Source organism: Balaenoptera physalus, assembly GCF_965194825.1.
Source record: "Balaenoptera physalus genome assembly, chromosome: 6".
In the NCBI taxonomy this organism is placed as follows: domain Eukaryota; kingdom Metazoa; phylum Chordata; class Mammalia; order Artiodactyla; family Balaenopteridae; genus Balaenoptera; species Balaenoptera physalus.
The window spans coordinates 65,566,004-65,591,852 of NC_138885.1; the positions used below are offsets into that span (position 1 = coordinate 65,566,004).

At 38.9% G+C, this 25,849-nt stretch overlaps 1 protein-coding gene across 8 annotated transcripts in view; it reads left to right on the plus strand.

Annotated features, from left to right (window-relative positions):
* METAP1D (methionyl aminopeptidase type 1D, mitochondrial) overlaps positions 1–25,849 on the plus strand; it is a 78,656-nt gene that overhangs the window by 39,088 nt on the left and 13,719 nt on the right. For 4 of the 8 annotated variants that reach the window (XM_082465483.1, XM_082465488.1, XM_082465487.1 and 1 more), the window contains 3 exons: positions 22,141–22,298; positions 24,087–24,236; positions 25,641–25,789. In XM_082465483.1, coding sequence (XP_082321609.1) covers positions 22,141–22,298; positions 24,087–24,236; positions 25,641–25,789 — 457 coding nt within the window. Of the gene's footprint in view, positions 1–10,859; positions 10,991–15,477; positions 15,539–22,140; positions 22,299–24,086; positions 24,653–25,640; positions 25,790–25,849 lie in introns of those variants that run through there. The other 4 variants (XM_082465486.1, XM_082465485.1, XM_082465489.1 and 1 more) reach the window with 4 other exon arrangements.

Below are 25,849 nucleotides of genomic sequence, written 5' to 3' on the forward strand. Positions count from 1 at the left end.
TTTATTTATTTATTTTGGCTGCATTGGGTCTTCACTGCTGCGCATGGGCTTTCTCTAGTTGCAGCGAGCAGGGGCTACTCTTCGTTGTGGTGCGCAGGCTTCTCATCGCGGGGACTTCTCTTGTTGCAGAGCACGGGTTTTAGGCACATGGGCTTCAGTAGTTGTGGCACTCGGGCTCAGTAGTTGTGGCTCGTGGGCTCTAGAGCGCAGGCTCAGTAGTTGTGGCACATGGGCTTAGTTGCTCTGTGGCATGTGGGATCTTCCTGGAAGGGCTCAAACCTGTGTCCCCTGCATTGGCAGGCAGATTCTTAACCAACCCCCTGCCCATGTATAGATTCTTAAAGAGTATGATTCAATTTTGCCTGGTTTTGTACATTTATATAAATAGAATCACAGATTCTCTTTTTTTCTGGCTTCTTTGACTCGACTTTATATTTTAAATATTTATCCGTATTATTGTCTGTAGCTGTAGTTCATTTATTTTGGTTGCTGTATAGCCTTCCATTTTATGAATTTATCATAATTTATCCATTCTACTGTAGATGGGCATTTGGGTTAGTTACACTTTTTTTCTATTACAGACATTCTTGTATGTGTCTTTTGGTGCATCTCTGTACCTCCGTATGCATTTTTATCGCATGTATACCTGGGATTGAACTAGTGACTTCATTCTGTTTTTCATTGTGGTTGTACCAATCGACTCATTCTCCAGTAATATTTGAGTGTTTTTGTTGCCCCACGTCCTCACCTGTACTTGCATTAAGTTTTAAAATGCTTTCTTTAAAACATTATTAGTGGGACTCCCCTGGTGGTGCAGTGGTTGGGAATCCACCTGCCAATGCAGGGGACACGGTTTCGATCCCTGGTCTGGGAAGATCCCACATGCTGCGGAGCAACTAACCCCATGTGCCACAACTACTGAGCCTGTGCTCTAGAGCCCACGAGCCACAACTACTGAGCCCGTGTGCCACAACTACTGAAGCCCATGTGCCCTGAGTCCACGCGCCGTGACTACTGAGCCCACGTGCCGCGACTACTGAAGCCCGTACACTTAGAGCCCATGCTCCCCAACAAGAAAAGCCACCGCAATGAGAAGCCCGTGCACCACAATGTAGAGTAACCCCCGCTCGCTGCAACTAGAGAAAGCCCATGCGCAGCAATGAAGACCCAATGCAGCCAGAAAAAAAAAATTTATTAGTAAAAACAACATGGATAAATAAGTTTACTGTTGTCTGTTACTCATATGTACTTGTAATTTAAAAGTCTGGGTTTTATTTGAGGAGTGTGTGTGTGTATGTGTGTAGAGGAGTATTTTACTTTTATTTCTTTTGCCTTGGAAGACTGATCTAAGAAAGTATTGCTACAGTTTATGTGAGAGACTATTTTGCCTATGTTCTCTTCTAGGAGGTTTTTTTTTTTTTTTTAATTTTATTTATTTATTTATTTATTTTTGGCTGCATTCAGTCTTTGTTGCTGTGTGCAGGCTTTCTCTAGTTGCGGCAAGCGGGGGCTACTCTTCATTGTGGTGCACGTGCTTCTCATTGCGGTGACTTCTCTTGTTGGGGAGCACAGGCTCTAGGCACGCAGGCTTCGGTAGGTGTGGCACACGGGCTCAGTAGTTGTGGCTCGCAGGCTCTAGAGCACAGGCTCAGTAGTTGTGGCCCATGGGCTTAGTTGCTCCGCAGCATGTGGGATCTTCCTGGACCAGGAATCGAAACCGTGTCCCCTGCATTGGCAGGCGGATTCTTAACCACTGTGCCACCAGGGAAGTCCCCATTTATCAGTTCTAATAGTTTTTGTGTGGAGTCTTTAGGGTTTTCTATTTAGAATATCATGTCATCTGCATATAATGACAATTTTACCTCTTCCCTTCCAATTTGGATACCTTTTATTTTTTTTTTTCTTGTCTGATTGCTGTGGCTAGGACTTCCAGTACAAAGTTAAATAGAAGTGGTGAGAGTGGGCATCTTTGTCTTCTTCCAGATTTTAGTGGGAAGGCTTTCAGCTTTTCACCATTAAGCATTATGTTGGCTGTGGGTTTGTCATAAATAGCTTTTATTATGTTGAGATATGTTCCCTTTATACTCACTTTGGTCAAAGTTTTTATCATGAATGTATGTTGAATTTTATCAAATGCTTCTTCTGCATCTATTGAGATGATCACATAATTTTTCTCTTTTCTTTTGTTGATATGGTATATCACATTGATTGATTTGCATATGTTGAAGCATCCTTGTGAGTGTAGGAGTATTTTAGAGGTACATAAACTGTTTCTGGGCATTACTGTCCACTTGCTAAATTACATCTTCCTACCTAACCACTACTGCTCTGGAGACCAGAGGGAAAAAATAATATAGCTTTAAAAAAGGAGAGAGCATTTATGTACCTTTTTCATTCAGAGTGGTACTATACCTATAATGAATGATAGCTCAACTTCTTGATTGCTATGTGCCAGGTGCCATAATGATAAATACTTAATACATATGAACTTATTTAATCCTCACAGTTTTTAAAATTTTCCCTTTTTATTAACAGATAGAGAAACTGAGGCACAGAATGATTAAGTAACTTGCTGAAGGTTGGCAGCTAGTAAATCTTAGAGCCAGAACTGAAGTTAGACAATCCAGCTCCCCTGGCTCCATCTAAGTTATTATTAACCAGACCTCCTGCCCATACTGGTGAACTCCAGTTAGAGTGACAGTAGTCCCACAGAACCACCATGTTTCCTCTCAAGGTGGCTCTACTGGGGCTTGAGGTGTTCATTCTGGTGCTAAGGGTCAGGGAAGTGGGCTTGCTTGAACTTCAAAACAGACTTACTTCCTTTCACTTGCTCTAGACGTTGGAAGAAGCTGAAGCAGCATGAGGATCCTACCTCTGGGGCTGGTACAGGTTTTATGAGAAGGAATGAGACTTGGCCTACTCTCCTCTCTAGCATTTACAGGGCCATTCGGCCTCCATCCCCTTTCCAGTGGGAGCTGGAGAGGAAGAGGCTGAGAATGGGAGGTAGAAGGCCATAGAGAGGACATTTCACTTTCCCTCATTGTCCATGTAGAACATGTTTTCCTCTAGAAACCACACTGTAAATAGCAGCAACATTCCCAGAAAATCCATAATGTAGCTAAAATATCAGGTGTTCGCAGCTGAATTGTTTCCTAGCTTTTTCTTTTCATTGTAAATGTGTAGTATTTCAGTAATATTATGGGCGAATGGGCTAGCCTAGAACTTAGACACATTGTTTATGTAGGAAAATGCTTTCCTAACAGCTAAGACCACATATTTATCTTGGTGTAGAACTAACTTCTTCCATAGTATGGATCACTGACTACCTGAATATCCTGCTCCAAGCAAACTGTACAACATGCATTTGTTTGATAGTAAAGTGAAAATCATCTCTAATAGGATAGGGAAGCAATTTATATGGACACACTGTGATGGGGACCAAGCTTTAATAAGCTATCTTAAAATTCTAGCAATACAAATATCCATGTGCTTTTCATTTGTCATATATGGGCTTTTATTTACCAATCTACATAGAACATTGAAACATTGATGTTGCCACCTGAACCACTTTTAGATCTTCAGATTTGTATGGCAAAAGGAATGATAATTATAATCTGCTTCAGGCTACAGGCTAGAATAATTCAAAAGGAAATGTGCATTACTAATATGGCAAAGCTCATAAATTCTCAATGTCAGTTTGCCACTTGTGTCTGAAAATTGCAGTCAGGCTGGTTGGCTAGAGGCAAAAAGACTAGAGTTACATAATATTTATGAGGTCTGAATTAGCCGTCACCAAACCCAAATATTGCCAGCCTTTCAGGTTACTCAGTGAGCTCAGCATCGTCTAGTCATGGCAATGGAGTTGAGAGCAGAGTGGATTTGGTAATGATGACACATTAATTCTAGGTGTAAATTCTGTCCATGTCAGTCCACTGCTACCCCCTTTACAGGATTTATGGTCTTCCTGTTTTATATATTATCCCTGAAATACTTACCTGAGGGGCCCCGTACCATTGTGCAAAAATCTACTTGCTGCCTAAGGTTTTATGACACAAAGGTGGAACTGGAACTTCCCTCACTGCAGTGTTTCTCCAGCACTTCCAGTGTTGAACTTCCATGAAGACTTCCTGCCTCTCTGTACATCACCATGATGGCCAAGCCCCAGACACTTTTCAGATCCCAGCCAGCACCTTATATCACACTGTGCTCAGAAAGAGTTTGGTGTCCAAACCTGTGCCCTCTTGTGCTATAATGTACTTTAGGAGTTTTACTTGCGTAACATATGAGCAGTTAAAACTCAACCGCAGGTTTACTCCAAAGAAGCATGCGTGGCTGTGAACTGCAAATTAGAAATGGGTGAATAACTGCAGTTTCTACCATCAAGAAGCATCAGTCCTGGGGGCTGTTCCTAACAGGAGCAATTGCAGATCAATGCTCATTTTAAATACTTTGTTTTTTCATGTGTAAACAGCATGCTAGATTTAGAATAACTCTTCCATTTCCTACACTTCTTTGAATTCTTTTTATTTTATTTTTGGCTGCGTTGGGTCTTCATTGCTGCACGCGGGCTTTTCTCTAGTTGCGGTGAGCAGGGGCTGCTCTTCGTTGCAGTGCACGGACTTCTCATTGCAGTGGCTTCTCTTGTTGTGGAGCACAGGCTCTAGGTGTGCAGGCTTCAGTAGTTGTGGCTTGTGGGCTCTAGAGCACAGGCTCGGTAGTTGTGGCTCACAGGCTTAGTTGCTCCGCGGCATGTGGGATCTTCCCGGACCAGGGCTCGAACCCGTGTCTCCTGCATTGGCAGGCAGATTCTTAACCACTGCACCACCAGGGAAGCCGTCTTTGAATTCTTTAGGAAAGCTATTTTTCTTTTTTAGTGCTAGACCAAATGCTCTTTAAATTTTTTATTATTGAAAATTTCAAATATAGGTAAAAGTAGAGAAAAGGGTATAATCCTCCATGCTATTACCTGTGGGTCAGATATTTATAATGCAAAAAATTAGTCATTTTTTTCTGCCAAATATATGTCATAGGGATTTTCCAAACTTGCAGGTGGAGTTGGAAGTAGTATTCTGAAACTCATGGAAGAGAATACGTCAGGAGAGCATTTGCTCTAAGAGAACAGTAAGGAGAGGATTTTCCCCACACGCACCCTGGCCCCCCTTCTACAACTTTAAGGAATATTTGTCTTCCCAGGGAGAAGTCAAACTGAATATGAGAGGATCCTGGCAACTAGAGCTATACAGAGACCTTGGTCGGAAAGCTGGCAGATTAGTTTTAAATTTATTTTTATTTAAAGTTCTTGATTCCTTTCCCTGTTATAAGATGAGGGGAATTTTCGTAATTGTGCTGCTTGCTCGATGCAGTCAGACCTTCTTGTGCCTACAGGCACAGTTACAGCAGCATAAAGGTTGAATTAAGATGGAACCCTACCCACTGGAAAGATTATGGTTGCCCCATCCCAACCCAGACACACAACTCAACACAAAGACAAGACTAAGCTGTAAATTTAGGTAAGTGTAGAATAATAAGTCCTAAAAAGTTCTAACTCTTTCCCCCAACCCCTCATGATTAGGTCATTGCTTTTGAGGGGGAATATTTTAAATATCAAACCTTTCCCAGAAATCTAGCCTTCTTTTTTGGTGCCTTTAATTTACTGGCACTTCCAGCACCTGTTAGCCTACCTCGTTTAACACTTCATATTTGAGAAGAGGGAGGGTAACACTGGGGAGAGACAAGGTAAGAGGGGGTGAGTTGGCAATGATGGAAAGGAAAGTCTGGCTAACCCCAGTCAGTCCCAACTCACTTCTTTCCAGTGGAAAAAGCATGTGAGTCTGTATGTCTGTTTGATTTTTTTTATATATTAAGGAGCATGAAAGTATGACACTGGAATATTATATTTCAACTTTTTAAAACTTATGTTTTTTTTAAAGAAAAACAATTATTGTCCTATATTTAGGCAGATAATATAATGGAAAAATCCATTTATGATAACAAACAAGAATATAAAATATCCCAGAGTAAACAAATAATAAGGAATATACAGGGCCTATGTGAAGACATTAGATGTCTACTGAGATATAGTAAAGAAGACTGCAGTAAATGTAAGGACATCTCTTAAATAAGACAACTAAATATTTTAGAGAGTCATAGTCTCCCTAGATTAATCTATAAATTCAATATAAGCCCACACTTTATTTTATTTTTTTTATAATATTTAATTTTATTCATTTTTGGCTGCGTTGGGTCTTTGTTGCTGTGCACGGGCTTTCTCTAGTTGCAGCGAGAGGGGGCTACTCTTCGTTGCGGTGCGCGGGCTTCTCGTTGCGGTGGCTTCTCTTGTTGGGAGCACCGGCTCTAGGCGCGCCGGCTTCAGTGGTTGTGGCGCACGGGTTTAGTTGCTCCGTGGCATGTGGGATCTTCCCGGACCAGAGCTCGAACCCGTGTCCCCTGTATTGGCAGGTGGATTCTTAACCACTGAACCACCAGGGAAGTCCCTAAGCCCACACTTTAAACAAATTTGAAATGCAAATGGCAAACTGAAAAAAATTTTGAAACAATATAGTACACAAATGTTTAATGTTTCTAATTCACAGAGCACACTTAAAGTAAATTCAGTAAAAAAACAGCCCACAAGGCCTAAATGGGGATTTCACAAAAGAATATAAATACATAAATAAAGAGATCTTCAACCTCAGTAGTGTCTGAAGAAAAACAAGTAAAAGCGAGATACCGTTTTTCATTTATCAGACTGACAAAGGTTTCAACATTAATAATAGTGGTGAGGGTGTAGGGAAATAGGCACCATTTGGAATATAAATTGCGCTTTTGTGGAGAGAAGTTTTGCAGATATGTCAGAATTTTGTATATTTTTTAACCCAAGAATTCTACTTCTGGGAATTTAAGCTAAAAAGAATAATTACAAATACATGTATTTGTAAAAGGTATATTGTGCAGGGCACAAAAGAGAAGAACTCACCTAAATGCTCATCATCGGTTAAATAAAGTGCTATGTTACCCATCCATATAAAGGAATACTATGAAACCAGTAACCCAAGAGGATAAAAAGTATCATGTAGAGCTATAGTTTTTGTTAAAGACAGGTATCTTGGGCTTCCCTGGTGGCGCAGTGGTTGGGAATCCACCTGCCAATGCAGGGCACATGGGTTCCAGCCCTGGTCTGGGAAGATCCCACATGCCGCGGAGCAACTAAGCCCGTGCGCCACAACTACTGAGCCTGCGCTCTAGAGCCCGCGAGCCACAGCTACTGAAGCCCACGCGCCCAGAGCCCCTGCTCCGCAACAAGAGAAGCCACCGCAATGAGAAGCCCACGCACCGCAACGAAGAGAAGTCCCCACTCGCCGCAACTAGAGAAAGCCCGCATGCAGCAACGAAGACCCAACGCAGTCAAAAATAAAATAAATTAAATTAATTAATTTAAAAAAAAAGACAGGAAACTTCTGTATATTGTGGAGAGAAATTACTTGCTTTCAGAATAGCAGTTTATAAAACTACATGTACAAACAGAATATTTATAAAATATAAATTAATATACTATTAAAAATATAATAAAAATATATTAATGGGTACATAGAGAAATGGTCTAAAGTGTGTTTGCTGAATGTTAACAGTGATCATTTGAGGAAGCTCTTTACCATTTTTTACTTTATACTATTTATGCTTTCTCAGTATTGTTATAAAAACGTTTAATACCATGCATATACCATTTTCATAATCAGAAAAAAAAAAAAAAAAAGTAGGCTTCCCATGAACCCTGGCTCATTCTGTGTGGTTTCAGGCAAGGACAGAGCACATCCACTTGGCAGGGTGACCTTTGCGAAGTGAGTTCAGAAAGAGAAAGCTAATGCCGGACACTGTCTTCTTCACAGCTGCCAAAGACCCACTGAAGAGCTTCTGGTGGGAGGGAAGCGATTGCATGTGGCTTCCATACTTTTATTTGAAAGCACCTAATTCATATGGAACAAAGTGGTAGGATGGTTGTCCAGGATGGTCTTCCAGCATATTGCCTAGCCATGTAGACCAGAGCGTCCCTCAGTCAGACTCGGTGGAGAGGTCAGTCATGACAACGAAGGGAAGAGGAAACTGGAGTTGCTCTTCATGGGTTCACATCTGTCTCTCTCCATGTTCCTTATCAGATTCTTTCTTTTGATGCAGCTGGCACAGATGATTTACAGCTGTTTCTCAAGGCCAGTTCTGCTTTTTCTTTTTCTCCCTCTCTTCTTCACTTCCTAGGAGCCATCAGCGGGTGAAGACATGATGGTTGTCCAAAGTGAGTGCTGTGTCCTCATCCATGCTGCGGTGTATTTGTATAGATACCATTTGCCTGATCATACCCTTGGGGCCCTGTCTCATTTACAGCTGGGCTCCCCAAATTTTATTCTTTCTTCTCAAATGAAAAAGTTTCCATAGATTTCCATCTAATGCTTTTTTTTTTTTTTTTAACTACCGTTTGGTATCTCAGAAATCTGTCCCTGTGGGTGTTCACTTAGATTCTGAAAATAGAGAGCTAGGGTCTTGAAGTGGTTTCCGAGTAAATAATGAAACATGTGTTCAAAGTCTGTAACTCTTCCTTCTCCTTAACCACATCCTAGATAACCCGCCAATGGTGAGTGTCATTATGTGAATAGATTCTCTAGTTTTAGTTTTCAAGGCCATTTTTTAAATTCTAGCTGTCTGAATGATTAATGTGACTAGGAAAATACTGTTGACCCATTTAGATCATGTCAAGCAACATCCATTGCTCATCTACATAATGAAATACACACTAAACATTACATCTTAAGTGTGGTAGCCAGTGAACTACAAAATAATGTTTTACTCCTGTAGCTTAAGAAATAAAATAAAAGACATTAGGACTAACTGTAGCATTAAATATTAAACTATTCAAATGGTAATTGTCAGTGAAAATCACCTATAAACTGAAACAGCTGATAGCATTACTGCTTTAGTAACTAATTAGAAGTAGGGGGGGTGGTTACATGCAACAGTGTGAGTTTAAGAAAAGTCTTTATGTCAAAGCATGTTTTAATATTATTTGACTATTATGAGATTTATTGTATATAGCTGAGTTTTTTCAATTGTTAATCGGTGGTTGTGAAAATAGTTTGCTGAAAAATTAGAAAAAATTGTTTGATATTTTTATCATGGTTTCATTAAATTGGGCCATGAATAATTTTAAAGACAGCTGATTTATAGTTGAAACTATTTTGATCAATGATCAGATAACAAAGATAAGCTTTGACTACTTTTGAAACATTTAAATTTTGTAAGGACATCAGTTTGCATAGTGTTTAAATAAGTGCAAATTTTAAAGGCACTCAATTTAGGCTATCACGTTACCATGGTTACACCTTTGCACGTTATTTTGTGTATCTCATGTAAATAGATCTGTGAGTCACTGATAATTATTTGTTTTTTTGTTTGTTCTGTTGGTAGTTCTGTGTTTAGCTGAATTTAATACAGTTCACACGTCTCGCTTTGGTTTTTATATTTTAGTGTTTGTGATTGACAGTGATTGAGCATTTCTTATGGAGTGCTTGCCTTTTTTGTCATAAATGATGTATGTTGGTAGTGCTTGAAATATAAATAAGTTCTTGTATTACTGTTTAATAAACAGGAATTTTTATGCAAAGGAAACTTCTTGGTACATTTAAACAATAAGATTCGGTGAGCTCTAGAATATTTCTATTAAATAGTCAAACAAATGTGTTTAAACTTACAAACTAAGTTACTGAGGTTACCAAGGACAACGTAATAGTTTATGACTAAGCATAACATTGACTGAACACTATTTAATAACAGAATAAAAATAACATTCTGCTGTCTCAAAATTATTTGTGGTAAGGAGCTTTACAGGGGATGTGTTCACTGCCAAGTAGAATGTTTCTAGAACATACTTCTCTCATCCCACCCTTTGCACAAATATAAAATCTATTCTATATACTAATGTGTTTGGAAGGATATGATTCTTGAAAAAAGCTGGGATCGTTTATGCTTCTAAATGGAAGGAGAGACTTTCCTTAGGCTTTACCATCAGCTTTCTAGCAAGGCCCCACCAAGAACTCTCAGAAAAATGTCAAAATTAGGCTGTACATAATTCATCCTACTGAATTTAAGCCTTCTCTCAATACACTACAATCATGAGATGCCGTATGGTTTATAAAGTGTTTATACATCTGCAATGTCATTTGATGGTCAGGGTGGTCCTGTGATAAAGGCAGGAGACGACCAGTGCTTTGGATAGCATGGTTTTTAAGTAGCAGTTCTGGGACCCAACCTAGGATCTCATGAATATTTTGTGAAGTACTTACTTTGTGAATTATCCAAAACATATTTTGACGTTCAGGCTGGTTTCTACCTACTGATTAGTCCATTTTAGAGTGACCTTCTCCCATAGTCAGGCAACCAGTGATCATAATTACCACTTATCGAGTGCCTACCTTGTGCCACTCTCCATACCTCATGTCATACAGTTATCATAGCAACCCTGTGAAGAAGGTATTGTTATTCCTGTTAACGGGTGAGCAAACTAAGGCTTAGAGAATTTAACTAACTTGTCCAAGTAAACCAACTAATGCTCAGAGAAGGGAAAACAATTTAAACAAGAATGCAAGTAAATATAATTAGGAAGGGACACCTTTCAGAGGAAAATCCCATGGCACATTCACAAGCAAAATATAAAGTGTTTGAAATTCTACTATTTCTTTTTACCTCCAAATGGGCTATGTTTTGTCTTGGCATTTTTGTTTTTGTTTTATAACACTCTGGTAGAACTATACTTCAAAAAGTGTTCACATTAGACAATAGCATGCTTCAAATATTGTACACATCAAATATTTCAGGACTGTGGCTCTACTGAAGACTTTAATCTAAAAATGAGATGATGAATTTGTCATTCCACCAAGTGTGAAGAAGCTACAGATTTCAAGTAATATTGTGTTTTCAGTTATGAGAGGCAGCCTGCTTTATACAGGTAAAGAGTACACATTCGGGTAGTGGTGGCAGTGGTTTTCATTTTTAATCTTTAGTACAGAAAATAATGATTTTATAGCTGAGCATCCATATCTGAAAAAAAAAAATACAAGAGCCAATTTGTAAGCAGGCTTCTGTGGAACTCCCCTTTTAAGCCTGTACCATTTTAATACATTGTACTTTTTGCATTAATTCTTAAAGCAATGGAGCTGTTATTTATTCATGTGGTTAACTAAGGCTACATAGTTGAATTGAATATAAAGTTATTTGTGGCAACATAACTACATCACTTCAAAAAGCTGCCTTCAGATAATTTGGAACTTTTTCTTTTGCTAAAGAGGCTACTGTGTATTTTCTCTTTATTTTTTGTGAAAATGACTCCTTGATGAATGATCTTGGCTTCTATTGTCTTGAATCTGTGTAATCTCAACTGCAGAAGCTGAAAATATATTGTTTTCCTGGAGCTTAGCTTTCTTATTTTCGGTTGTGATTATTGACCTACCGAACTACCTACCGCTTCTATTGCCTGGTTACAGGGCAGAACTCCCACAATTGTCAAAATACCACTGTAGGATTTATATTCAAATGGTTTCTTTTTGTTTCATGCCTTTCACTTGGAGCTGTACAGTGAAAGCATTCTCAGGAAAATATTAAGATGTTTTTTGGGTTTTGTAGGGGTTTTTTGGTAATGATACTGTAGTTTGGGTCAAAGCTCTGAGCTATTTTATACCAATTATTTGCATAAATAACTTTAAAGGGCTCATAAAAAGATGGAAAAAAGGAATGCATCCAACAATATAACTAGAGCATGTTGCACATAGAATTCAGTTGACCCTGTTGTGAGACGAAGATTAAAATTACAGTCTTTTCAAAGACTTTAGTACAATTGAAAAATATTCATATTAAAGCTGTGCCTTTGATCATAAATTATAAGTCCCAACGTCTTCTATTACTGGATATTTTTATCCAAATAACTAATATTTTGAGTAGTATTTTACGTGACAGTAGTATTTAAGAATAGTCTTTTTTAAAGAATTAAAGAAGGACTTTCTTACTATGTCAGTTTTTTGTAAACTCATGATATTTTTATACAGACTTTCTCTAAAATTGAATTCCATGTGTTATTTCTGTGAAACTGCTCTTTCTGATGCTTACTTGTGTGCTTTAATATAAATTTTTTTCTATTTTTTCCTCTTCTTTAACCCAAGTATGTGAGGTAATAGGAATGTTTTTTTGAGAGACTTTGGAAAGTTGAAGTTTGCCAGATGTTCTGTGCTAACCTAGAAGTGTGCATTCTCTGGGTATCAGGACTGTGTGAAATTCTTTCCTGTTACTTTGACAGAATGAATGTTTGCTTTTGGGTCATTTTGGTGTCGTACTTCTACTCTGATCACAGCTTGACTTTTATTCTGTATTTAAATGATACTACGGCATCCAGAAAATCTGGCAAAGAAAATGATATTTTGATGACATTTTTCACAGGGCTCAACTGGAATGAATTATTACATTTTAACCACAGCCCTAATAAACAGCTTCTTTATTTCCTGTGAAAGGATACAATATTTCTTTGTCCAAGAAGTTGCCTGAGTATATGTATTGTTGAAGTGCTAAAAAGCTGCTTTTCTCTAAACTTTAGCTGAGACACAATGGGATTTTCTAAGCATATACTATTTCAGTGTGATTCAATATTTTATGATTATAAAGATGAATTTAAATTCAAATTTTGAACTAAACATTTTTCATCTTAAATGGAGAAATTTCATACAGTAGTCCTCGTTCCTTTTACAGATTAATCGTTTCTATGTAACTTCCACTTATCCACCAAATGATCTGCTTTTAGATTTAGATTTTGTGTTCTTACTATAATCTTTGACACTCCTCCCCCGGCTATGATTGGGCCGGCCTAAAGGAACTTTTTTCTAGGTTCACAAACATGAGTCTACTTTATTAAATAGGTATGTTTATTGATCTGTGTTTCTAGAATAGGTTGGGTTGTTTTTGTCACCCGTGAAGAGGGGAATGCTTTTTGTTTAAATCACAGATCCCTAGGTGCTAGTGATGTAAATTAATGAATAATAACATATTATCCAATTAGCTTTTGTTAAGAAGCAAAATGAAGTATTTTTCCTAAACCCGTTTCTGAATTTGTCATTGACATTATACTCTATCAGTTGCTATTGATACATTTTGTTAAAAAGGAAGAGGGATGTAGCGCGGAGCCAACTTCCTGATGGAGCCTTGGGGAAGGTCATGTTTTGCCATGACCTGGGCATCATTCTTGAATGTTGTTATTATTGGTAGAGGGTGCCCTCAGGCCGCCACCCTTCCTCTTCCCAGAAGTGCTCTGTGGCTGGCTTTCCAGCTCATCTTCTTTAGAACCAGGACTCCCAGGCTCTGGTTTATAGGCTTGATGATGAGTTACATCCATAGCCTCATATGTGTGGTGAAGACTACTATCTCACCTTCCTTTGACTACTTAGTGTTATTAGTTGTAGTGGCCCAATTCTATTTTAATATGAGTATGATAAAGTCTCATAGAAATTGCAAACTTAGAGCTTTAAGCAACTAGGACAAATTTTTATGTCTCAGCATGAAAGTGACTTGTGATTTTTTGTCACTTAAAATACTTTACACATTTCTTTTTTTTTTATTTCTGTGGAATCTTTGTTACTGTTTTAGCAATCTTAGCTATAAATAACTTCAAGGACAACCCTGTTGGATGTTGAGTAGAATCTTTATTTCAGATAAGTGTTTATGCCAGCATACTTTAGACTTGACTATGTGCTTTATTTTGAGCATTAAAGAAAATGATCTGTTTTCCAACACCTGCATAACAATTGGCCTGTATCCTCTTGAGAAATGTTGTTTAATAAACACTGTAGCTTTATCGTCCAGAGGCTGTTGCCAAATGCTGTTGCCAAATGCTGTTAATTAAGGGGAAAAAAAAGGTTTTTTTACAGGTTTGTGAAACAGATCCACTCTTCTCCTTGTAATGGCATCTTAACTTGAAATCCAGGAAGTAATGGTGTATGGTGTCCATAGCCATGATTTTCTGAATTGGAGAAAAAGTGTGGAAAGCATCTGGGGAAAAGGAGGCTCTTTACCAGCTTGTTTCCTGTAAGCTCAATTGGAAGACCTTGTCCGTGCAAATAGATTTCAAAATAGAGCCTGCCCTTTGACTGTCTCCATAATTACATGGCTTGCTCTGTATTTTATTTGGCAGTCAGAGCAGTTAACCCCTGGAAGGAAGGGGCTGATGGCATGGGCAGCTTAGCTCCCCAGACATGTCCGTGGGAATGAATAAAGCACTGTTTGGAGACGCTCATAGCTAAAAACACACCAGAACTCAACCGAAACTTTTAAAAAACAAGTTTAATAATGTCTGTTATGATTGGTTTAAAAACTTACTTTGTCCTTATTGTGTAGATTGTAGAGAGGTATTAATTGTTTTTAAAAAAATGCGAGTTGGGGGAGTTCCTTGTTGCTTTGATGTAATCAACATCTGTCAACAGAATGAATTTGCTTTTGTTTAGTTCCAAGGGCCCTTGTCCTTAAGCTTTGCCCAATCAGTATCTGCTTCAGCCTGAGGCATTCCCCTAGCTGTTTTGGGTTTTTTTCCCTTCTTCTTTTTCTTCTTCTTCTTCTTCTTCAACAGATGCACAGGTTATTTCTTGTGAAATGTGAGCTTCTCTTCTGCGTTACAGTCTCCTTGCTATGGGAAGGAACTTTCTTTCTCATTTACTCTTAAAACATGTACCTCTTACTACTAGATTATAAAAATCAATGGGAGTTACAGAGAGTGAGGCAGACTATTTAATTTTCCTTTCACGACGTTTGTGCAAGTTATCAAACCTATCAAGCGGACAGTCAATGTTTTAGGTCAGGAAATATGAGACATGGCTGCATTCGCAGTGCTGTAAGAGCCTGTGCTCCCACCCTGGGTAATTGGTTGGAGTTCATGAACTGTGATCTTTCTGTGGTTCTAAATCAGCACCTTGAAAATGTACTTCTGTGGTACAGTCCCTCCTGAGCCTACTGTAGGAAGCAGTATTCCTAAACAGTTAAAAATATCTCGAACTGCTGTCACAAAGTTGCTTTTTTTTAGAGTTAATGTATTATTGTAGCAAATCCTTTGATTTAAAATTAAAATCATCAATGAGTGTAAGAGCCATATTTGAAAATGAATTAGCAAAACATTGTTGTTTTCTCTTAGTAATCATAAATCATTTAAATCTGGCAGGCATTCCTCCCTTCATCCAAAATAATTGCCTCCATTTGTAAAATCAATTAGATGTTGATATGCTATAAATAATAGTTTTGTTACTAGACTTTGACATTTGCTAATCATTATGAAAAAATACATTCAGCAAGACATTTTACAGGGTGTCTTTTAAATTACATATTATCTCTGGTTGACATTGTTGGCTAATGTAAAGTGATACAGGCTACTTTATTGTGTTGTTTTCTACCCAGATACTTGAAGCCTCTGAAACATAACATAACTGAGGACTGATGGCGCTCTGGAGGGTGAAAGTGCTTCCCTGGAAACGTACAATGAAACATAGAGGTGTTGGTAGACCACACTTGAGTACAAATGTACTTTGTTCAGTTTTACAACTGCTTAAGATAATAAGCATTAACAGGCATTTTAAATGTCTCTTTGGAAGTTCATTCAGAACTCTCTCTTAAAAATACTTGTTGACCAAAAGAAAACTTGCATTTCCGAGGGTAAAATCGGCTTAATTAAGGGTCATTAGTAGAGGTGCACATAAAAACCCAGGGCTCAGTGGGTGAAATGGAAGCTTTTCATTATGTGGTATAGAATGCACGCGCAGATAACAATTAAAATGAACCCTGAGTAAGAGGCCAATGAATATAGGGCATGTCATGTGCAGCAATATTAGTTATTTTAAATGCATTCTTCTCCCATCATACGTGAATTCTGTAGTCCCACCTTTCAGACTTAATCTGTAAAGGGAAATAAAATGCAGCTTTTAGAAATTGATGTTATTACCGAATATGAAAATATTTAAAACTGTAACCTAGATTTACATTTCAAATACTAATTTAGAATATGAAAAATGTGCTGCAGGATCCAAGGGTCATATAACAATTTCAATAGACATTCAGGCCCCACAGTGTCCTCCTCCGTGGAAGGAAAGAAGCAGTTGCTTATAATTTTTGACATTCAGCTCAAACTAGGAGCTGATAGAATTTTTATGACACTGAAAATAAATTCTTGTCATTACCTGTGATAACAGTAAGTATTCTAGTATTCATAACAAATAACGTATAGATTTACTGCCTAAGGAAACCTTTTATAGAGTTTCTGTTACATAATTGACAGTAACAACACTCGCTATGATCATGTCTTTTAAGATCAAATTAGTCCAAAGCAGCTCCTTGCTGATCTGGGGCTCTCCTCTTCTGAGGTTTCTGATGATTTCCTACTGGCATCTCCTAAACTTCAGATTAGTCAACTTAACCCTTGTTTCCTAAAAATAGCTTTAACAAAAGAGGGTTTGCTGTGGGTCCTGGGTGAATGATGGTGCCCAGAAGACCGAGGAGCCAATCCCGAGGCTGATGGAAACCTACCTGGTGTCCCTGCCTCTGAGGATGGACATCATGCATCAAATTAGCTGTGTAACATTGACAGTAGCAAGTTGGAAGTTACATGTAGTTATTAGAAGGTATCAGCAGTTCTTCTCTTTATTTTTTAAATTGAGGTATAACAGATGTGTAACATATGTGTTCATTTTGGATGTACAAAGCAGTGCTTTTATAAAGAAAGGAAATATATAGGAAATTCAACAATCCTTTTCTAGGGTGATCTGTAGCAGATAATGTAGTTTGTGACCCCGAATATAACTGGGATGGAGGATTTTAGTTTTACTCACTCTGCATTTAGAAAATTTTTAAATTGCTATTTATGAATTACACTATGATAAGCAAAGTTGAGGATCTCCCCCCGCATTTTTTTGTCATGTTAATTGGAGAGCCATTATCTTCTAAAGGCACGTATTGATGTAAGACCATTTCTTCATTTCACCTGTGAAAACACTAAATTGTTTTTTTTTTTTTTTTTCTGGTTTGTAATGAATAGTTAGTAGAATAAACACGGTATGGTACCTTATTATCCTGTTACTTTGTGACAACATTTATAGGGTGTCTTTTATCAGATTGAAAGAAAAGATTTTGCTTCCAATAAAAATGTATCTTATGAAAGTGGAGTTGCTGAGAACACTACAAAACCATAATTGTCAACAGACTGGATATGTTCAGGCTGTGTTCCCAATGTTTAAGTCATGTGTGGAGGTGCTTGCCTCTTTCTGGCAGTGAGCCCATTATTTAGCAGAACAGGTATGTTGGCAACACTGTTCATTCTAGAAGTGAATGTCTCAGAAGCCTCATTCAGATCTCCTAGTAGAGGCCTGATGACTTCATGCCTTGAGTTTAAGAACATTGGAAAGATTCCCCCTGTAATGACTGTGTACTTGAACTCGATAATACTGATAAAGATGGTCTCTCTTCCGTGTTATCAGCTGCATTGAAAATAATCTTCACGAGTTCTAAAATTGATCAGACTCTACATCGTCCCATTGCCTGGGACATAGCATGACAGTCAGAAGCTGCTGAATGAAGGCACACATGTCAGAGCTGAAAGAGACCTCAGGGACTTCCCTGGTGGCGCAGTGGTTAAGAATCCGCCTGCCAATGCAGGGGACGGGTTTGAGCCCTGGTCCGGGAAGATCCCATGTGCCGCAGAGCAACGAAGCCCATGCGCCACAACTACTGAGCCTGTGCTCTAGAGCCCGCGAGCCACAACTACTGAAGCCTGCACGCCACAACTACTGAAGCCCGCACTCCTAGAGCTTGTGCTCCGCAACAAGAGAAGCCACTGCAATGAGAAGCCTGTGCGCTGCAATAAAGAGTAGCCCCCGCTCGCCGCAACTAGAGAAAGCCTGAACGCAGCAACAAAGGCCCAATGCAGTAAAAAATAAATAAATAAATTTTATATTAAAAAAAAAAATAGGCCTCAAAGATTATGAAGTTCACGCCCTCATTTTACTAAACCTTCTGTAGCAGTTGATAGTGTCTGTGAAGTGCTCAGCACAGAGTTTGGCACCGGTAGGCTCTCAACCAGTGTTCGCTGCTGTTGTTACTGCTCGAGGTCACACAGTTAGCTCCTGGCAGGACCAGGAGCAGAACCTCTAGCTCCAGTGTGGTGTCATTCGGGCCCATTTTTCATCAGGAATATCACCATCTGATATAATCGAATGTATTTGTTTGCTTCTTGTCTGTGTCGCACCACGGAATATGAGCTCCATGAGGCAGGGACTTTTGTCACCTGGTTCACCTCGTGTCCAAAGCATGGCATGTAGGAGGAGCTCAGTAAGTAATTGTCAAATAAAAGAATAAGTAAATTTCGAGGCCCACAGGGAAACATGTAGAGTGTTGAGAAGGGAAAGGAAAAGACGTTAACATTTATGGGGTGCCTACTTTTTTTTTTTTTTTGGCCACACCACGTGTCTTGCGGGATCTCAGTTCCCCAACCAGGGATCGAACCCAGGCCATGGCAGTGAAAGGCTGGAATCCTAACCACTAGGCCACCAGGGAACTCCCCCACAGAGTGCCTACTTTTTTTTTTTTTTTTTTTGGAGTGCCTACTTTTAAAAGATGGTTTAGGGATATGTGTTATCTCAGCTAATGTTCACAACAACCTGGTGGTGAGCAAAGCACTACTATTCCCATGTAATGGTGAAGAAAGTGGGGCTCAGAAGTTTTGGTAATTCAGATCTGACTTCAAAGCTCGTGTTATTTTCACGACCACAATGCCTCCCAGTTACATCAGTTCTAAGACTTTTCATGAAAAATACCTTCATTCTGAATGTTGGCTGGTTCCATGATGTTTATTTTTTTTCATGATTAAAAAAAGATTTCTTTGAAATTGAATCCCTGAAAAAGACACATGCTATAGCAAAGCATGCCAGCTACTAGAGCCCGTGCACACTGTTGAAAGGCAGCTTGGAGCGGCAGACACAACCCTGGATTTGGACTTCGAGGACTCTAGCTGGGGCCACCAGAGGTGTGAGCCTTTGTTCCTCATCCATAAAATAGTGACATCAACAGCTGCCCGCCTCCCTAACAGCACTGGTAGGACTTAATGTGTGTGGAGCACCTAGCACTGTGCTTTAATTCAAGAAACTGGCCATTAAGTGTTAACCACTATTATTGTTTTCTATTTCTATTAGTGTTATCGTTATTAATAGTCATCATAATACATGCTTTTCTCAGAAGGGAAACACTTGGGAGCTTGTCTTTGGTCCTACCTAGGGATGCAGTTAGGGAGCCCAGAATCATGGATTGATTCCACCTGAGCCTTTTCTTGGCTTTAACTGGGACCCAGATTTTCCATTCTGTGTCCACAGACTGCCCAGCCAAACCTCTACAGCATGTATTTGGTCAGCAAAGGGAGTTTGGCTTGAGAAAGAGGATGGATTAGGTCAACCCATCACCACTTTTGCAAAAAAAAATAATAATAGTGGTAACTTTTACTAGTTTTGTGAGGCCTTTTACATTTTCAGAGTGTGTCCTTGTGTGTTGTTAGCTCATCTTTTTCTCACGCGTGGGAGAGCAATATACTTCATGAAGGCAACTGGACCTGCTTCCCCGCAGCTTTGGCACTCTGGCAGAGTTACTTACCTTTGTGTGCTTCCGTATCTTCAACTGTGGAATGGAGTAATAACAGTTTACAGTTTACAGGGTTCTCGGGAAGATTAATGAGCTACCATATGTAAAGGGCCTAGCATAGTAATTGACGCACAATAAGTTCTCAGTATTAGAAGCTATAGTGAAGCCCAGGGTTTCTTTCTCATTTTACTTTTCAAGTATTCTTGAAGGAACTACCATTTTTTGAGCATCTACTAAATGGAGGGCACTTTCACAGACTTTATTCCAATTAATTCTCACTTGAGACTCAAAACAAGACACTTGCTCAGGGCCACACAGCTAACAAGTAGTAGAGCTGAGACAAAAGTCCAGGCTTCTGCTTTCCAACCATCTGCTTTTACTAGGAAACTACCCTGCCCTTCATAGACAGTTAACATCCTGGGGCTGATGGTGTTGTCTTTAGGGAAATATTGTACTTTACAAGCTTTAGGGAATATGTACCTGCCTCTATCAAGCAACTTTTTTTTTTTTTTAAGAAGTGATATTACTGGCAGCATTTTGTCTGGTATTTGGAATTGTTTAAAATAATACCTGAAACACCTCTGTAAGTTTGATTCAGCAATGTTACTTCCAGCTTTCTGGAAGAACATAATTGAGTGAAACTTAGGACACTGAATCAATGACTATTGGGGTTTGTTTGCATCTGTGCCTTTTTCCCATTCACTTAGAGATCTTGAGTTTTGGGGCTAATACTCACCTGCAATTTGTGTTTCCATTATGTTTCACAGCTGAAAGATTACTCTAGGCCAGTAATTCTCAAACTTTAGTGTGCATGAGAATCACTCTGGTGAGGGATTGTTAAAACACAGATTGCTGACCACATCCCAGAGTCAGCATTGAGGGGGGGCCCAAGAATTTGCATCTTTTCCCCACGTGATACTAATATGCTGGTCTGGGTACCACATTTTGAGAACCAGTGCTCTAGACCGGGAGTCGACAAAATTCTTCTCTAAGGGGCAGGTAGTATATATATTAGGCTTTGTGAGCCATATGTTCTCTGTCACAACTACTCAACTCTGCCACTGTCGCTCAAAAGCAGCCATGGCTAATTGTAAGTGAATGAGTGTAGCTATGTTCCAATAAACCTTTATTTACAGGCACTGAAATTTGAATATTGTATAATTTCACGTTACAAAATATGATTTTTTTCAACCATTTATAAATATAAAAATCATTTTTAGGTTGGGGCTGTATAAACATAGGCAGCAGGGCAGATTTGCCCTTTGGGCTGTAGTTTGCCAACCCGTGACATGCAATTATGGCGTGTTGGGGATTTTTAAAACTATTGTTTTAATTATAAAAGTAATGCAAGTGAATGTTTTTAGAAGTCAATCAGTATAGAAGAAAACAGAAGGAATCAGGAAGTCTTCCTCCCCACCCCAGCCCCAATCAGATGCCCCAGAAATAACCACTATTGATGAATATCAATTTTCAGAAATTTTATAGGCATATACAAGCCTGTATAAATGTATAAGTTCTTTTTACATGAGCTTTTTACATAAGCTCCTTTTAATGAGCTTTTAATATGTACTGCTCAGCATTTGCTATTTTCCTAGCAGTATATTGTGACCTCTTTCCATGTCAATACATAGAGATGATTTAGCTTATTCTCTTTAATACCTCTATAGTTTTCTGTTGTATAGATTTACCATAATATATTTAACCAGTCCCCTACGGATGGACATTTGGATTATTTCCCATTTTTTTCTACCACAAACAGTGCTACAGTTCATCTTCGAACATCCATCATTGCACACAGTAGAGTCCTAGGAGATGAATTGCTGAGTCAAAGGATGTGTGCATTTAAAATTTTGATAGATATTTCTAAATTCCTGTTGTGGGTACTTTAGGACCCTACATTCGTTTTCTTTCAGGGTTACACCCTACAGTTTTGCTATTTAGTCTTTATCTGACTTGAGCATTCATTACAATGAATTTCAGTATAATGCCTCGCTGCACATGAACTTAACACAGAGTAGTAATCCTATCGAGGGCAAAAAGTGCAGCTGGCAATTTGTCCAGGATTCGTGAAAGGAAAACGGCTTTAAAGAATATAAAGCCACCCAAACAGTGCCCTGAATCTAGGGTCATCCTGGACATGGCTGCTTTTAAGGTACCACAGCAGAAATTGCTCTTTTTATAGACCTGGTGTTCAGCAGATGTTTCTATATGTTTGTTTCCCATTAGAATAGAGTTTTCCATTGTCAAACATTTATGTAAACATACTATTAGCTAATAAATATGCTTTGCTACTATTGTACTAGAACTCAGAATACCACTGCTTTCCTTTCTATTTGGGGCTTTTTCTTTTTGAGCCAATAAAGGATTATAATAATGATTTAATAGACAACAACGCAACATCTTAAAATGTAGCACTAAGTAGGTTTTTTTTACTTAAGATATGTCTATTTCTGCTTCTAGGTTGTCACAGGATTTTCTCTTCACCACTCAATCATATCTACTTACACAAGCAGTCAAGCAGTCAACAAAGAAGAAATTTCTTTTTCCGGAGACAAAGAGAGATTTCACACAGTATAGTTTTGCCGGCTGCAGTTTCTTCAGCTCATCCAGTCCCTAAGGTACTGTATTGCCTATTATTTGCTGCTTTTTCCAGCCAAGATAAAGGTTAACTACAGAAGCGATCAAGTGTTTTTGCACCTTTGATTTCTGAGCTGTCTGAATTATAATTTTTAAACTTGGTCTGTGATTTAAAACTGTGGTTTGGGAAGTTTTAACATCCTGCAGTTCTATAATATTCATTTTTTTAAATAAAGCACTGAGTTATAACTGCTTAATTCACTTAGAATTTAAGTTTCTATCATGAAAATTTCCATATTAAATTTCTACCATGAAGATAAGAGTATAGACAATCTGTCCATTTTTCCAAAATGCAATGTAAAGGAAGTGTGGGGATCGTTTAGGAAGAACGAGAATAGGTGAAAGAAATATAGATTTGTCACAAAAGTCACCTGCTTTCCCTCTTTTTCTGTTTTTGTTTTTTGGTTTTTTTTTTTTGCAGTAAACCCACATTAAGTATATCATACTCCCTGAAGGTGAATGGCCCATTTTTGTGACAAGGGCTGACAAGACAGGCCACCAGAGCCCAGAGTATGTTTCTGGTATTTCCTTAGTAGAAAAGAAAAAAGAAGTCTCCAGAGAGGAGAATGTATTGTTTTAGAATTTCAGTGACAAGCCAACAGCCCTTCTGCCTGTGGTTGTAACCTGGCCAGATTGCAAAGAGAGAGGAGGCGGGGCTGTGGGAGACCGGGTGTGCTTTGTGGGTGCTGGTGGTAAAGCTGTAGCAGAGAAGATACTCACCCCGAGCTCGGCTGCTGCAGCCCAAGCAATGGCGTTACTTGTGTCAGAATGGCCCATCTGAACACGAGAATAAGCGAAGGTCCTTAAATCCTGCATGATGCAGTTCACAAAGTGCAGAGCCCTCACCTCAGCCCTTCCAGAGATGCTGTGATGTCCACTGAATAGCGTTATCTCTCTCAGCTTCCTGTCCCCAGCTGCTGTGTAGCCTTACTGGGTACTGTTCAACAAAACTTATGTAGCGGTTGCCATAAATAGTTTGTAAAGAGCTGTGCAAAACCTTGGGACCGAAAGGAGCTCTGTGTGTAAGGTAGTATTTATTTTCTGAATACTGCCCATGGATTTAAGTTAGTGGTGCAGAATGTTCTCCAGGGGTGATCAGAGTTGAACATTTTGAGTTTTAGAGGAGGGGGGAGTTTGTTTGTTTCTGACAAATGATGGAAGTGTTCAAAGTATTTTTTATGTACTTGTAAAAAAAAAGAAAGGAAAAGGAAAGAGAGCTGTTACGTTTTGTCCTCTAGTTCCTTCTTAGTTTGGGTACAGTTGCAAAGTGTAAGAGAAGTGCATATGTGATAGGCGTCCGTGAACTTGACAGTCAGCCTTTTACATATATTCATTGGGAGAGGGTGTTGTGAGCTATCCTTTGCATAAATTTTATCTTTGTGTGGAGGAGATGAAAGTGCTCTTAATTAACCATTTGGCAATTGGGAAGCTTGGTGCTATTTGTTATCAATGGCAGTAGGCTTCTAACGGGGTTGGAGAAGGAAGAAAACTCCTGTTTGTTTTGACCAGAAGTCTCCTTCAGTCCAGTGTGACTCAAAGCACAGAAAGGTTAACAGACCATCCAGAGGCAGCACTAACAGGCCATGTTAAGTTCAAAAGGGCAGGGGAAGGAACTGGGGGCAGCCTGGAGGGTCTGTTGTGCTGGCTTCAGAGGTCGGTGCTCCGGCAGGAAGGGCAGAGCTCCATGAAGCAGGAGGCTGTGTCCGAAAAAATGATCCCATTGTCATGCACTGGGTTCTGATCTTCGTTTTCAATCCTTTTTCCTCAAGCACATAAAGAAGCCAGACTATGTGACGACAGGCATTGTACCCGACTGGGGAGACAGCATAGAAGTTAAGAATGAAGATCAGATTCAAGGGCTTCGTCAGGCTTGTCAGCTGGCCCGCCATGTCCTCCTCCTGGCCGGGAAGAGTTTAAAGGTGGCGTCTCACCAAGCCTCGGAAGACTTACATAAGGGGCAACAAACCCTCCTCCCCTTTTTTCCCTTTCCCTTTCCCTCTCTTTTGTACACATCTAATTTGTTAAAATTAAGTAAAGCCTTGGGATAGGGGAAAGGGATCGTATTATTTCTGTGTTTATTCAAGAGATAATTGAAAATACAGATTTGATGTTAAGTAGCAGAATTCTGGAGATACTTTGAGCACAATCGGCCTATCCAAGTTGGTCCATGGCAGATGGCTTTGACTTTTCCCCTCTTACTCCTGCCTGTAGTTTCTGCTTTTATTCCCCGCGTTATTCCCCTGTGCCTGAAGAGTTGCTTTGCCTCATCCTTTGTCTCTTATTTTCTTACATTGGCTCTGCAAAGAAAGATCAGACCAGATACACTAAGCTATAGGTAATTCAGCAATGTAATTATGTACAGCTATCTTACTACAAGATTTAGGTCTTTCGGGATAACCTGAAACTGAATCTGAATCCTGCTATGTAAGGATCATACAAGAAAACACTGTAGTTTCCAAAAGGTGGGCAGAATTTAGGAAGTGAGACTCAAAGATGAAACACTTAGTGTATCATTTGTGTAATAGACTTGTTATAGCAACGCAACTAACCATAATGTGAATGTAAAATAACATAAAGAAAACTCTCGAAGAAATACTTTCTAATAAAAGATTTTGTTTTAGAATTTTGCTCATGATTTATGAGTTTATGGAGATAGTCCTCATGTGCCCACAAAACTTGATTTCAGTTTTCTTCTAGTTTGGGAGCAACCGGATACCTTCTAGTAAGGGAAAAATATTTTTTGAAAACACACTGATTTATTTAGGCATGAAAGAAATCAAGATTACTGAAGCCGAATCTCTACAAAATGTATCAGACTTAGTTTTTTAAATGATGATCCACAACCTCCATGCCATTATGGCGAAACCCATGTAATGTTTCGCTGAGATAAAAAGGTGTGGTTTGACCTACTTTTCAAGCTTTGTCATCTAAATTGAAGATCCTTTTGAGAATTTATATGCTTCGGTTAGCCCAGGGCACTAACCATTGAAGAAGAGGAAAAAATTGCCACAGAACATATTTTTTAGACCTTCAGGCTAAAAAGGAGTCATGTCATTTAATGACTCACAAGTGATTGAAAGGATCTTAGATTTTAAAATGTCCATTTCCTAATAGTCCATAACACCATCATATACCGAAACAGTTGTCAGAAAAGCACGATAGGATTTTAAGGTTAATCATAATTAATTAAAATGTTGTACCACAAGTTTATCACAGTAAATTTATACAGCCTCATCTGGAAGTGCTGTAGCTATAGGCATAGTCAATAAATACAGGAAGTGTCTTCAACTGTCGCTCCACAATTTCTTTATTTAATATTTTAGGTTGACATGACAACTGAAGAGATAGATGCTCTTGTTCATCAGGAAATCATCAGTCATGATGCCTATCCCTCACCTCTAGGCTATGGAGGTTTTCCAAAATCTGTTTGTACCTCTGTAAACAACGTGCTTTGTCATGGTATTCCTGACAGGTATTCATTGCTTAATAACATATTGTTCCTTTGGAAACTAAAACATGAAACTAAGATCTA